Source organism: Falco rusticolus, chromosome 12, assembly GCF_015220075.1.
Source record: "Falco rusticolus isolate bFalRus1 chromosome 12, bFalRus1.pri, whole genome shotgun sequence".
Taxonomy (NCBI): Eukaryota; Metazoa; Chordata; class Aves; order Falconiformes; family Falconidae; genus Falco; species Falco rusticolus.
The window spans coordinates 6583886-6599615 of NC_051198.1; the positions used below are offsets into that span (position 1 = coordinate 6583886).

The following is a 15730-nucleotide window of genomic DNA, read 5'->3' on the forward strand; positions in this document are numbered from 1 at the left end:
GAAATGTGGTTTTAATTTGTTAGCAGCAATCCCACTCCCTGCAGCTCTTTCAGAGTCAAGTCACAAGTCTGGCGGTGCTTTGACGTTTTTCTCTGTCATGGTGTCATTGTTTATATGATGTCTGCTTCTGCTGTCCTCCTTTTTATGCCTGGAATATTTTTCTTTAATTATTTCACTGCCTAAAAGGAATTTGGGATTACTAGACAGGATGAGAGCAGATTAGGTTTTTTTCTTTCTTTAACAAGTCCTGAAGTTCCCATAGGAAATAAATAGTATTCCCAAAACAGACAGTGTTTTTTATTTTTTTTTAATTAACTAAAATTATTAAGTCTAATAAAGAAAATAAAGGAAGTATCACCAATAATGGCTGAGTGTCTTAGTAGTATATGGAGTGCCCATTGTTGTTATTTATGACTCTCTCTGCCTTCTATTGTGGAGTTATTCCAGCCTTAGGGAGTTTACATCACTCCTAATAGCAAAAGGCTCTCTGGTTCCCACAGAGTCTTTCAAAGACTGACTCATATGCCTTATGTTAATTGTTCAGCTCTCAAAATACAGCACTTACAGGGTGTGGTTCCAAGGGGAAAATCTACTGTACTTAGAGGGCATGTTCAGAAGTGTTTCACATATAAATCATTTTGAGTTTTAATTTTTTAATGCATTAACCCTTTTCTGTCACTGCTTTATGTGATAAGTTCTGTGAAGACCAAAGGAGAGGTTGCCGATGGCGTTAACAAGGGAATGTGTGAGCCCTTCCACTCTGGACCATTAACTGCCCTCTGACTCGGCTCATAAGTGACATGGCTTCGTCATCTTTGCCTCTCTCCAGGGTCTGTTCTTCATGCTCTGGCATGACAGTACACTCCAGCCAACGATTGTCTGCTGTCCATAATTTGATGCAAATTAGAACTGTAGTGAGTACGTGTGGACAGGAACTGTCCCCAGTCCTCCTGGGTTTTGTACAAAGCACTAGCGCTGCTTACCACATATACACGAAGTGCCTTAGTGCACCGGCGAACCTGTCGTGGTCTGCTGTGTTGAGGACTGAAGAAGATTTAATAGAACTAGCCTTACCAGTTACCATAAAGCAGAAATTCAAAAGCTTCTGCTTGTGCTCTTGTTCTCTGGTTAACTAAGAGTCCCCTGCAGCTGCTTTGATGCAGAAGGATTGTGCAAGATCCTTCAGTCTGAGTTGTGTGAATGTTACTGGAAATCAGAATAGTTTCTACAGACTTCACAGTTAAGAGTCTGTGTTTTCTCTTAAAATTAGCAAGGCTCTCGAATATCTTAATAGTACTCCATTTAATAGTTTACAAAATATGAAAACATAGTCAAATTAGGAGAGTCCGTACCTCTAACAAGAATAGAAGCAGCAATTAATCCCTCAGATTAAACTAGTTAGGCTTGATTTCTGAGGTTGAAATCACATTGCATGTATGTCCGTGTGTTTTCTGCCTGCTGTAAACACATGTGTTGCATCATTAGTGGACAGAACTTCATGCATCTATCAATACACACACACACACTCTCATGTAATTTGCCTCTGAAAGGAAGACTCAAAGCAGCTGTATTTTTTTAAACTGTCAAAATGGCTTTATTTCTTTGCCTGACTGCCCTCCTTCTGCTTACAAAACAGGAAGTTGTTTTCACTGGTTTATTCTTCTGGAAAGAGCGGTGAAGTTTACCCCCTCTCCTGTAAAACAGCAATAAAAATAAAAATCAGCAGGGCTTCGTCCTCTGTAAGTGACAGGTTCCTGAGAGGTGTTCCAGGCAGCAGTCATGTACATGCTTTGGCCTTGTGCCTGCACCGTCTTTCTCTGCTTTCTTCAGTTCTTCTGTACTGCCTGGCTCCAGTGCACTAGCTTCGCAGTGCAGAGCAAGAAATGGTATAAATGAGTACTCCCTACATTTGATGAGCCCCGATCAGAAGTTGCGTCATGCAGGCTGATGAAGAGAGATGCTGTCAAAGAAAAGGAGATGCACAAAGCCTCTTCTCTTCTTGACTTGGCCACATTTTTTTCTGTCCTCTCCATAGCCTCAGAGATAATACTTTTTTTGAAGTATGTGGTAGTTAGTAGTGAAGTCAGCAAATGGCCCTTCTCTGATTGAGATCGTTTCATTATGAAAGGAAATGCTCACAGCTTGAAGAAAAAGAGCATTTTCCTTCCCTCCCTCTCGCCCCAATTTCGTATTATATAAAACCATGGTGCTGCTGTTAGCTGAGACCAGAAAGAATTCCCCTGTTGTCCTGTAGTAGCCAACCACTACAAGCTGTGAGCGTTTGAATGTTAGTATTAAAAGTTTTAACCCTTGCCTTCTTAAATGAGCAGATAACGCTCTGTATATTTTTTGTAAGTATGGAAAATTATGGGAATTCTTCTGAGAATAAGTGTATAGACCACTGCGCCAGTCAGTCTCTTCAGAAAAAAACCTGACAAACATGCTGCTGTCTGCAAGAGAGATTCCTGGCATTTGTCACAGTTTGAGCCACAAAGATGTCAAATATTTGCCAACAGTTTCCTCAGACGGTTTGGAAAGCTACATCCTTTACATTACAGTCTTGTTTGTTTGCGGTGTATTTTAGCATATGAAATATGTTCATTGGGACTCTGAAAGGGGCGGGAGCTGACTAGACTCCCAAATATTAAAAGATTAAAAAATAATTCTGTTTCTCTTAGACTGCTCAGATCAAAATAATAAAGAACATCTGTAAGTCTTAATATTAGAAATGGAGTTTTATGCTGAATATTTACAGCTTGGTGTGTCATGTTTTAAACCTGTGTTTTCTTTTGGAACAGAAAGAAGATGTTGCCAGTGGAATGTCTAGATATTTTACTGAACCTGCTGAGAACAATGAGCGCAAAATTAACCTGAATGACCAAACAAAGCAAGACATATTGAAAGAAATGTATGTCACTATCCTTTCTAAGGTGTTAAAATTATAATCTGGTAAAATTTGGGTAGATAGAATCGAGCTTATGTAAAAAAAAATCTAATAATATAAACTTTACAAAAGATTATTTTAAATTACTGAGACTACTACTATAGTGTGGATAAACACTTAAAACAATCGTCGTTGTTTTGTACGGCCTGACAAAAACTATTACAACCCACATACATATCTCACATAGCGCTAGGCAGAATCAAAACAGGGTGTTTTTTCCTTGAATGAAGCTGTGAGCCAAAATAAATATGTGATGCTTGAATCTGGTGAAAAACACATTTGCAAATATATTTTTTGTTCATTTGGAGAGTCTGCAGTGCAGTCTGGATCCTTGGTCACAGTTAAAAGAGTTGGCCCTGGTGTAGCGGGTGGGGAGGGTTAGTTGGTCAGCTGAGCATTTCACTGGGTCCCTGCTGTACCAGGATGTCGTTCTTTGCTTGTGCAAGCTGTTGGTAGCCCCAAATCAGCTGTGGAATCAGGGATTTGCTGTGAACCCTGGCAACTTTTCTTCTTACCCATGTTGTCTTTAGAAGTGAGATTAGATTTGGAGGTAAGCCAGCTCTACCTATTTCAGAAGAGTCCTTTTTCTGAAGAGTTAGGTACGCCAACATGGAAATTGCTTGGCTTCAGCAGAGCAGCCGAAAGCGGTCTCAGCATGGGACAATCTATAGTAATATCTTTAGATTCGAGATGCAGCTTCAGTAGTTGTGCGTAAAGTTAATTTTACAGTGTATGTGAAATCTAGATTTGTAGGTAACACACTGCTGTGGAGTGTTTATGTACTGACACTCCAGCAGGTCCCTTGTGATCCCATTTTCCTGTATAATTCCTTTTAGAATATCATCTACTTGTATTACCGAAGTCCTTCCCAGATGAATGGGCTTGATACTAGAAGAGCAGTGGTTAACTTTAAAGAAATGCTTTGAAATGTCCTGGGAAAAATTCCAGAGGCACATTTTAAAATAGAGATTAGAAATTCTCACACAGAAATGCGCATGCTGCCTCTCCCCACCTGCCCCCCCTCTATGCTTTAGATATACATTATACAAGTGAATATATGAGAATGGTTTGAAATAATTTAGGCACTTATTGAAATAGTATTTTATCTAGCCAGTTTGGGAAGGAGTTCAATGTACTTATGCCGTGTTGACCTTTAACATCTGTAATGAATCCGGTTCTGCCTCTTCGAATAGAATGTGAACTCTTTTAAGGCTTAGTCATTAATAAATAGGGTTCCCCTAGTGCAGTGGAAAATCAGATGGATAACACTTGATATTATCCACACTAGACAAACATTACTGCTTGTCAAGATGATACACAGGGCTTTTTTCCCCATTCAGAAAGAGGGTTGACCTTGTGGTGTTTCAGAGTTTGTAAGAAATGCAGATTGAGGCAGTGAAGAGTCGTCTTTAATTTAAAACAAAATTATTTTTTATTGCAGTGTGAAAAGGACAAAAACAAGGAAAAGGAGCACAAGCAAACCTCAGATCAGTAAGGACTCTGAGAACGTGTATCCTGGCTCAGTGGACTTGCAGACAGGGAACGGAAAGAGCAACTGTCAAACTTCTCTCAGTCCTCAGTCTGAAGTGAAATGTAGGAGTGCAGGACTGCTGAAGAACTGCATAAATACAGCTGAGAGCAACTTGGAGCTTCCTGTTTTAGAGCTGGAAAATTATGTTAATCAGAGACAGCCAGATGGTGTTAGCAGCCAGCAAAAACCTCACTCTGTGGAGTTGTTGAAGTTGAGTCTTCTAAGCGAGAACCCTTCTTGTAGCTCTGAGTCAGCACTGCTAAGTCCAAAACAAAGTCAAAAAGTGACCAAAACACAGGCTCAACAAGAGCGCTGTGGTTCAGAAGAAAAGTTAGAGCATTTCAAAGAAGTATCCTCTGAAGGGACTCCTTTCATTCCTAGCCATGCAGAAACAACCAAGTGTGGTGATAACTGTTTAGGTCCGTTCCCGGAGGAGAAGACCCCACTTAATTCCACATTATTTTCTAAACAAGACACGACAAAGATTGCATCTGATGAGGAGTCACTAACTTTGAGAAAAAACCTCTCCCGGCCTCTTTCTGTGAGGAACAGTGTAGTGCAGACAAACCAAAATGGCCCAAGCACAACCACCAAAGAACTGCCAGTGAAGCCATCATCTTGTTTACAACAGCAGCACGTGTCTTCAGAGAAGCTTATCCAAAAAAGAAAAAGAGAAGTTGAAAATGGTCTCAGCAAGTTAAAACTGCGAAGGCATAAGAAATCATAAAGTCTGAAATATTACCCTGATGGCATGGGTGGACAGCCAAATTTGTGTTGGGAAAACATATGCAAGAAGTAGGAAGCAATACAAAATAATGAAAACTAATAAAAATACAAAGCCAAAATTAGATAATACTTTTTAAGAAGATTTATTTAACTAAGTATCTTCGTAATTTGGAACTGTAATGAAGGTAATTCTGTTAACCCTTTAGGAATTAGACATTAATATTGTACAAACTAGTGTGGTATTTATAGAAAGAAAAATCTCTTATAAAATAATATTTACTTAGAAAATTTTAGATCTGTGTATGTTTTATTATTTTAAAAAACTCAGATGACAGTAAAACTTAAAACTACTTTCGTGATCTGTTAGCCACAGTGTTTTGCTTGTTTCTGAACAAAGTTTTAGTGAAAATCCTTTTTGTGTTAGGAAGCTGATGGTTTATTCACGTGATTTTTACAGCAGTAAGGCAAATTAAGGTTATTTCAAAAAAAACCTTTAACCAGTATTTAATGTTGCTGATAATTTCAGGCCCACCTTTTCAGTGTTTTTTCAAAATAACTATGTTATTTCAAAATAGTTATTTCAAATTTCAAATATTTCAAATAACTACGGTTTCTGCTTGTGCAGATTTGATATGAACAATTATTATTTCTAACCCGAGTTGTGGATACAAGTGATCATGCGTTGAGCGTTCGGAATAATGGAGGTTGGTTTTATATATGCACTCACCTCGATGTGCAAACACTGCTGTTGGGAAAAGTTCATACATAAACATGCATACACATCTTCACACAGTCATGTGTCAAAACCAGGCCTTGTTTGTGTGCAGGGATGACACGCTGATTTTCATGTGTTAGCATTACTCGAGTTATTTGTTATTTTAAGATAGACGTAACTTTTAATTGCACAGTGCATTTTCATACTACTTTTGTATCTTATATACTAATGAGTTAAGGAAATGTAACTTCTTATTTCATGCTTCTATTTTTAAAATGTTTAAAATAAAATTATAAGCCTTCTTTCATCATTCTCTTAATCAGTGTGACTGCAGAGGTTTTATGTGAAGTAATATTGAAAAAAAATCTTACTGACATGTACTTACAACTGTGGATATCCTCATTTGGGTTAAGAAGATTCACATCCATAAGCATTTAGAGTTGGTGGTGTAGTACAGGTCCTTAGGAGAGCAACTTGGCAGCTGACCGTTGAACGGCACCTTTCTGCTGTAAATAATTTCTGATTTTGCTATAAATGAAAAAGATTCCGTGTGCCTGCTAGGTGACATTTTCTCTTTTTTTCTTTCAGCCTGTTTACGTGATGTTTTTCACAGCACTTTGTGTTAAGGTATTAATGCTTACAAATCTTCGGGCTCCACAAAAAGGTCGTTTCTAGTAACAGCAAAACCAAGGCTGCAAATGAACCTGGGTTTGGAGGAAGAATAGTCTGAGGTATGTTTACTGTTACTGGAGATATGGACTGGGCCAGGCACGGAGTAAAAAGCGCCTTTCTGATAGACTTAAGAGAGGTATAAGAACTTTTAAGTAAGTATCAGAAAAGCAAGAGTAATTAAAATGGAATAATTTGAAAGTTTCTTTTAAAGTCTTAGCTTAGATTCTCTGGGTGGCTTCTTTAAGTTCTCACAGTGAATAAACTGATAAAAAAATGATACAAGCATATATTCTAGACTGCAGTTTAAAATGGCCGTTATTTCTGTTTTCTTTTCCTTGGATCTTTGTGATGATGTTCTTGGTTGTAACAGATATGTACAGGAAAGGTTTATATGATTATGCAGTAACAGACATGTGTTGAGTTTATAAAACCACTTCAGTTACTACTTTTCATTTCATTCTGGTTAGGAAAAAGACCTTATGCCTGCTTTTGCAAGCTGGCAGATGTACTGATTGTATCTGTGGATGGTCTTGAGCAAGTACACCCCAAATTTTTTTGGATTTCTGAAGCTTCCCTTTTTGCCTCTCTCCTCTTCTAATCCATTTAACTCAAGTATTAGAAGCCAGAGGGTGACCACATATGGTTTGTATCATTGCATACTTTATTATATATATTTCAACCTTATAAATACAATTTCGTTTTAATCTTAACTGAATAGCCTACCTGCATGCACCCTTGCAAATGAATCTCATGCATTTATAGGGGCTTGGGTAGATTAAGCCATTGTCTATGTAGCTAAGAACACTTGATTTTTCCTTTAGGATATTTGTTACCCAAAATGCTGTTTTCCATCACCTCACTGGCGGCACAGGAACACCTTCATTTTCAAACAGTGATTGTGCAACAGTAAGAAATGTAAGGCTAGATCAATTAAAGGTGTTAGAGCCTAGAGAGAAGAAATACAAGTGGACTTTCGCAAAAGTGCATAGCTGCATCGTTCTTACTGTAATTACTGACTTGTTAGGTTCCTAGTTCTTTGGAGCTGTGTATTTAGAGCTTGCTTACTTCAAAAATCTGTCTCTTGGATCCTCTCAGAAATGCAGTTATTCAGGGAAAAAGCTTTGAATTCATGGTTATTTCTGGATTTTATATGGTGTCGCTGCTCAAAACTTGTTTGTGCAGCAGGACTATTATAGAATTTTCCCTTTTGCAAACCTTATGGGTGCTTTACATGATGCTGTGGCATCCAGGCTGTATTGTTACTGTATGTCTCTGTTATCTCTGTACTTTAAGCCCAAGGTCATCTTCCCAGTCTGTGTTTATCAATAATCCACCTGCACCCAGATGCCTGGTGGAGTTGTGCTCTGACATGCTCTGGAACAACAAAACTGATTTCCTAAATCAGGTTTGCAGCGGGGGGGGGGAAGCTGGAAATTGAGAGAGAGTAAAATTAGCAGTTTGCAAGTTGTGGCTGCGGCTTTCTCTTTGCTTCTGAGCAGCATTAGCATACCTTTCTGTTAAAAGTAATAAATATTTAAGGCTCTGTTCTGTTCTGAAGCTGCCATTGAAACACAGAAACAATTTCTTTGGCTTTTTTTTTTGTGTGTGTGTGTGTGTTTGTTACATTGGGGTTTTTTCATTTTCAGAGCTTCTTTAACTCCTGTGAAATATGCGTAAATCTGAGACTGGCTAAAGCCCTCAATGCAGAGCTCACACTAAAAAATGCATGTTTGCCTTAAAGAGAAATAACTGTTTATTCCAAACCAGTCAGCTTTGGTTGGTTTTTTTTTTTAATGGGTCATCTGGTTAATTTGGTCTGTGCTGTTTGCTGGTAGTGAAACGGTCCTTTCCTAGCCAAACGCTTTCTAATGTGTACAGACTATTGTTTCCATTATTCTTTACTTCAAAGTAGTTAACGATATTTGTTTAGCGAACTTTTGTGTTTAAACACACATCAAAAGCTAGCCCAGCCTTTTACATATTTATTTATAAAGAGGAAGCAGGCTGATGTAAAATCTCCCTTGCCCAGTGTTGATCGGTAGGGAGGTTTTAGCTATCGTACGAGTTATTTCGAGTAATAAGCTTTGTGCTAGTTCTGATGTTATCTGTCAGGTTGTGGTTCTGCATACCAGGGTCTAGAGCGTGTGGTACTGTGTTATGACAATTGCATACCCATCTTTCTGTGTTATGTCTGACTTGAATAATTTCAAGAGCACCTGTTTCTAACAAAAAAGCAAAATTTTCAGAACCAAACCTTCCCTTGCTACAGAAAGCCTTGACCAAGTGAGGTGTTAAGTAGCCTTCTGAAGGCGTTTATTTTGTCAGTAATTTCCCTCTCGCTGCTCTGCGTGTGGGCCACATTGGCTGAGTTTTAATTGACATTTTTATATCATAAACCCATTGGCTTTTGACTCGAAGATGGATTCATTTTAAGGAAGAAGAGGGAGGAGATATTTTTTTGTTTACAGTTAGAATAGGAAGGATATAAAATACAGACTGTTCCAGATCGCACAGTGTGAGTAGTTACCTCCTTGCCTGTATCGGTATCTAATAAAAGGTTTCATACTGTATTAAAAGACTCAAATGTAGGCCTGAGCAAACAGAGTTAATAGTAGCAAGAGTCTTTTAGCCAGCAGTGGGAAGTGTGGGTTGGCCTCAGAAATTAGCTTTAATAAAAGGCACTCCTCACTGCTTTGCTTTCTGCTTTTTTCTTCTCTAACAAGCATTAACTAGCATCCAAGGCCCTATGTGAACGAGAAGATCTGGGACGGGGGAATAGCAGCACGCTGAACCTTTCATCAAAGGGATATCAAAGCATTCTGCAGCCGAACCTGGGAGGGATATGAATATGCTTATTTTGATAGTTGGGGCAGCACCGAGGGTAAGCAGTTTCTTCAAGGTAAAGCAGCCTGTTTAAGGAACTTGTACTGCAGATTCCTTTGTCAACTTGTTCCAGTATTTTTGAACACAGTTCTCCCATCTTGTTCACGCCTTTTTTTCCCCAACTAATTAAAATGGCTCTGGGTAGTGTGTGACCTTGTCCTTTCCATGGTGGCAATAAGGTGACATTTTTGAGATGGGGACTTTTTGTTTGTTTGGTGTTGGCTTAAGCTGAGAAATTGTAAAAGAGTTGTGAAGACGATGTAGTGTCACCCGGCATTTCAGCTGTCACCTGGAAGTCGGCCAGGGAATTAACTTCCACCATCCTGTGTGCTCTATTATCCATTTAAATTATTCCAAAGCTGGGAATTGGTTCCTGTGAGACCTGACAGTGCACCTTTCTTGAATGACAGTTTCACGGATTTGCTCCCATTCTGTCAGAGTTAGATCCTTTGGTGTAGCTCAGACATAGTACCACGGTAGTAGGAATTGGTATTCTAGTTCCATAACTGCTTTATTTGCTGCCATAATAATTATCTTTTTGATTTATGCATCAGATCTTTAAAGAAAAGTGTCTTGAGCTATAATTCTAGAGATGGGCATGCCCCTTTTTAATATTAATATGATCTCATAGTGCTAGAATGAAAAGAACAGAGATTCATTTCTCCACCCTGTAGAGAAACTGGTTGAAACAATTTGCACATCACAGGGAAGGTGCTCACTGGAAGATCCGGGCTGGAACTCTGGTCCGACGCCCTGTCTGATACCACATCGCTCCGCTGCTGCTGCCCCAGCGCTCGGTAAGCAGTCTGCTGAAAGCCTGGCCGGTGGCCCGCGGAACCTTCGCCGCTTTCCTCCTCCTCACCCCCAGAAATCAGAACTAACTGTTGCACAGCTATTTTACTGCTTTTTTCCGATGTGGGGGACCAGTAGCTAACCTTTAAAAGCAAACTCTGTGCGTGCTGCAATCACAATGGCCCCTGGTGTCAACGCTGAAAAAGAGGAAGCTGAAAAATTCTTGAATGTACTTAAATACTCTTGCTCCGTTTAGAAGGGGAGGGGGAGCTTGCGCAATCACTTCCATCTTGCGGGGAGGAAAAGGCCGAGTTTGGGACTTCCCTTGTCAGGACTTCTCATCTTTGCATAGAGTGATAAAGCCATCAGGGCTGTGCCCTGTGACTCGTTCCAGAGGGAGCCTGCGAACAGCAGGGCAGGGTAGCTGAGGAGGCAAGGCCCAGGTCAGCCTGATGGCGGGGGCTGGCAGGTGACATCCTGAGCCCTTCGTCTTCAAGGGGCAGTGCGGAGGGGAGCACAGGCTCCTGTGCTTTCCAGCTTGACCAAAAGCTGATTAGTAAATGTTAACTCTTGCTGTGCAGGTGTGTAGCTGGTGTGAGGGCAAGGGTTGTTTCTGTGGAAAGGAAAACAGCTTCATCAGCAAACTCACCTGATGCTGGTCTCATGTTTAGGCCCTAAGCTGGTTTATGTTCCTTGCTGAAGGAGCCTTTGGAGGTAGGAGCGCTAGCCGGCTGTCGTTGGCTCCCATGAGCAATGCAGGAACAGCTGTTCCTGAGGCTGCCTTTCCCCCAGTGACAGGAATATGTTGGCGTTACGGCTGAGGGAACGTGCAGGATCAGCACCTTTTCGCTCGTTACCTCTACATGAGATGGGCCTTTTCCACGCGGAGGTGCAGAGGCTTTGATGTGGCTGGATGCAGCGTGAGTTGAACCAAGCCCAGATTCGACGGCTTCAATCAGCTTTAGGTAGAGCGAGGCTGAGGGTGCTAAGGAGAGTAATTTTATTTTATTTTATTTTATTTTTTAAAACTCCTCTGTCTAAACGGCAGCTCGGGAAACATGCATTTTTCTGTTCTTAGACGAGTAAGGATCTAAAGAACAAACACACACTAGCAGCAGGAAACTTCTCCTGACTAAACGGAATGTATCTTCCCAGAGTAGTAAACTGTGAACTGGCAAAGTATAATTTCCACAAAAATAAATGTGCCTTGGTGTTCTAATGGGAAAGCCTTAAACTTTGCGTTTCTGTTTATTTTCATGACAACGGAAAACACTTCATACACCGGCCCCTGGCTTGGTGGTGGTTCTGGCCTTCGGAAGCCTGTTTTTGTGTAAATTTTCAAGCTACCACTGCAATATGAGGATATAACTTAAAAATACCATTACAGCAATTTCACAGAATTCTCTTCATCCCCCACCCCGTACAACTTGTGCGGCTCTACTTTCGGAACACGGTGAGGTGGCCATCAAATGAGTCGTATAGGAAAACCAGGCTGTGTACAGAGAAACTGCCGTAGCAGAACCTCCGCGTGCTCAACACGGTACTTTGGAGCACAGGGAAGGCTGGAAATGAATACAGGAACGCTGCACCCAGGGCTTCGACAAGTTTTGAAGCTTGAGGGCCCCAAGTTTTGCTCCACACTGGGCCTGCAGAGATCTGCACAGCTTTGTCACTGCATTAAATGATTGAGTCTGTCAGTAGAATTTGCCTCGGTAGGGTTCATGGTAGCTTGTCAAGTACAGGTTCCCAGGACTAGCAAAAGCCCCAGTTTAGTTTTTCTTTTTGTTTAATAGAAGGCAGACTCAGATTTATTCCCACAAATTCAGGTATAAATGTTTCAGACGTTGAGAAGAGGTGACTGGTTTCTGTGTTGCTGAACTTGAGACCTACGTGACCGGCAGATCTCTGGAAGATGGTTAGTTCAGCATTGGAAGTATGGAAAAGCGCCCAGTGAACAGCCTCGCTTTGTGCTTCTGAGGCAGGTGGAAGATTTCATTATCTTTAAGTGGCTTTTTTCGACACAATGTGTTTGCTTTATCGCAGTTTGTAGAAGCTGGGGAACAAAGGGAAAGAAATACTGGTGGGATTTGTTTGAGGAGGAATTATGAAGTGGGCCCGTGAAGCTAATCTTGTTGCCTTCCCATTTAGCAGGGGGTAAAGAGATGATTCTCTGGTATCGAAGTTATGCAGCATGGGGCTGTGATGAGTCAGAGCAGTCCCCTTTGCAAGGCAGCATCGCGCCAAGCTAGAAATCTCCTTTTAAAGCAAGTTTGAAATAAAAAGTAACACTAAATGATTATTTTTTATACAGCTGTAAAGAAGACAGAACAGCGTTATTATGGCTGGTGCTCAGAGGATTTTTGTAAGTGTTCATTGACTTTGTATTGCAGCCATCTTTTTATAAAAAGTATCTGTAGTTCCTACAAAGAAAACATGGCTGGAAGGGCCTTGCCTGGCAGCGGGGTGGTTTAAGCTGAAGTACTTGAATTGTTTTTCGGTTGAGTTTGTTAGATGCTGCCAGTTGTTCCTTCAGCTTCATACTAGCACCTTACCAAAACAGCTTCATTGGTAAAACATGCCAAAATAAAGAGTAGACTAGCAGATGGCTAACTCGGCCTCACACACGCAGCCCCTCTTAGGCAGGAGGGGCTGCACTTGTTCAGCACTAAAAGCTGTTGTGTTGAATATTTTAAGAGTTTATTCTATGCTTTAGAAAGCACTTTTTGCCCATTAGGAATCAGAATCATCTACAGCGCCTTTCCCATCCAGGTCAGCAGTTTGTACCTTGCCTAGCTACTTAAGATTTGGTTACTATCTGGTGGTAGCTCATTGGCCCATGCAAAGCAAACTTGTTGCACAATTCCAGTCACATCATCGGTCTCTCAGAAGTACAGAGCAGCGAGGTAGCCAGAAGCTGTTGGGAACAAGGGGCGTGCTGCTTCTAAACCCTTTCAGTCTGATTTGGAGCCAGAGGGGAGCGTGTAATCATCAAACAACAAACTGACTCTGCCACCACTGGTGGCAGGTCCTGGAAATGGAACCTCACCCCTGCTGCTGGGTTTGCACAACCCCCGAGGCAGGAGCCCCTCCAAGCTCAATAATCTCCACGCTCTTGTATGTTTTCATACAAAAAATTTAATAAATATTACTTTTCAAGATTTATTGCCAGGAACAACACATCAAAGATGCATTTTCATGTAACACTAATATCACAATACAAGGTATCTTCATGATCTCAATGGTTAACCACCGAGATTACTATGTTTAATAAGCCTTTTGATCTTAAACATCGTAATAGCACTTTGATTTCCTCACTTGTTAAGGCGGGCAGTGTAATCTATGGCAAACCTACACAGTGATCTTACTGGACATTCTACTGTTCAAGTATTCAAGAACTAGCTTATTAGAATACTCCCTAAATGCAGTAGATTACAAAAAAAGTCAAATCTACAAGTGGTTCAGTATTACATATTCATGGTGAGAAAAAATAATTAGAATTTACAAAATAAGATTGCTGTGTTTCCAACTTCACACGCTAATTTGATATTTTAATTACATGCATCCACTCACATTTCATCTACATAAAGTAATAGCTCAGGTTTGTTCCCTTAAACTGCTTCTTAGCAGATTATCTGCCTGTCACTCGTTCTTCAAGTCTAAAGCAGCAAAAAAAAAAAAAATAAAAATGTTCTAGTCTAATTCTCTAAACTGCCTCAGTCAGTACTTACAAATAGTCTTAAAGTGATACTATGGAAGGTGTTTCAAACGTTTGACATTTTTGTACAAAAACCAGCATCAAGGCGTGAAAGCCCATCCTATTAAAAATAAACTATTTTAGAACACCTTAGTTTTGGCATATAGGCAACATGTAACAAGAAAATAAATTCAAAATAGAGAAGCCACAAGCTTACAATGCTATCAAAAACCTTCAACTCTAAACACATACATATAAATAAAAAGGAATGATATTTTAAGGCTCTTGATTATTAAGTTAATAAATCAAATATACACAGTGATTAATAAAAAAAGAATTATTTACATATCTATACAAACTTCTATTTTTGACACATTTTCCTCTTTAAATTCTTCATTTACCAGCAACTGCTGACAAGTTCCCCCCACCCGCCCCCAACAAAAATACAATAAAAAAATAAATAATAAACTTATTTTTGATAGTTGCTGTGGTTCTGAGCTGCAAAGGCACTTTCAAATACAGAACTAGTTGTACGTCACCATAAAACCAATATACAAAAAACTCAGATTCAATAAATATAAATAAAAGTATTATTCTAAAGAAACTGTATAAATTGGAACATCTGGCAGGAAAAAAAAATTAACACTACGGCAGAGTAATAAGGCTATGTAATACCTTATGAAACGGTTCCATGATGGATCAGCTACAGCTGAATTTACATGAGGGCACTTTTGACTAGTTTTGCATAGATGTGAAATGCAGCACTTGGTATTCCAGCCAACCACAGCAACTATCATTGCCAGTGTAAGCCAGCTTGTCAAAACTTAAATTAACACAGGGATTCTAAGTAAATAATAGCCTTAGACTCAAATATTACACAACAGTTTAAGAACTACAAGCTCTTGAGTGCCTTTATAATGATATTTAAAGGCCCTGCATGGCAGCACCCCACCGTCTGCTATACAATGTACTCCATTCTATTTAAGCTTTGTGCACTTTCCAAGTCTCTGTTGTCCTGTTTATTTGTCCAGTTCGGGTGTTTGGTGGGTGTGCTGTTGGGGGGCTTTTCATCTCTGTCTACCAAAGTGTACGCTGGCTGCTTGGCAAATCGGGCCTTCTGCTGGTGCTTGTCCATGTCGTCTTCCTCCACCTCGGAATTGTGTGTCCTTATTTTGGCGATTTTAGAATTTTTGTTTTCGTAGTCTTTAATCGGGACAGTGTTTGCGCCATGTTTCTCGATGGGGTTTTTGATCTGGTTCAGCTGCTCCCTTACATTGTTGGTGGTGTTGTCATCCGACGCCGTGTGCGTGTGGCTGCTCTGCTTTCTGCGCTTCCGAATGCACCAGTAGAACACGGTTACCAGGCAACAGATCCAGGCGACTGTCAGGACCGAGCTCAGCAGCGGCACCAAGAAATCTGGAAGAGAGACAAGAGCAGTTAACGCTGCTGCAAAGCGAGTGTGGAGAGCCCGGACTGCACAAAGAACACACAGCTGCTTCTTAAGCCTTATTTTTTCACAGGTGTCCAGACGGTAACACAAGGGGAATCTTGGCTCTTTTTGAACACGGGGCGTTTGAAGCGCGCTCAGGAGGGGGAAGTGCCACCTGGCAGCCCTCGTGGCAAAACACCTTCCTGGTATCGCAGAGCCAGCCACGCTGGGATGGGCGACACGGGCTTCCCCACGTCACCCTGCCGCAGCTTGGCCCGGGGGGAACTGCTGCGGGCCCTTCTCTCTCAGCTGGCAGCAAGGTGCTGGTACGTGCCCGGCGTGCT

At 40.7% G+C, this 15730-nt stretch overlaps 2 protein-coding genes across 2 annotated transcripts in view; one reads left to right on the forward strand and one right to left on the reverse strand.

Moving 5' to 3' along the window:
- LOC119156247 (SLX4 interacting protein) overlaps positions 1-6223 on the forward strand; it is an 80042-nt gene extending 73819 nt beyond the window's left edge. Inside the window, exons 8-9 of the mRNA XM_037405829.1 lie at positions 2799-2908; positions 4386-6223. Coding sequence (XP_037261726.1) covers positions 2799-2908; positions 4386-5202 — 927 coding nt within the window. The 3' untranslated portion in view covers positions 5203-6223. The remainder of the gene's footprint in view (positions 1-2798; positions 2909-4385) is intronic.
- Positions 6224-13378: 7155 nt separating this feature from the next.
- Positions 13379-15730, reverse strand: part of JAG1 (jagged canonical Notch ligand 1) — a 36818-nt gene continuing 34466 nt past the window's right edge. The window contains exon 26 of the mRNA XM_037405815.1: positions 13379-15373. Coding sequence (XP_037261712.1) covers positions 14916-15373 — 458 coding nt within the window. The 3' untranslated portion in view covers positions 13379-14915. The remainder of the gene's footprint in view (positions 15374-15730) is intronic.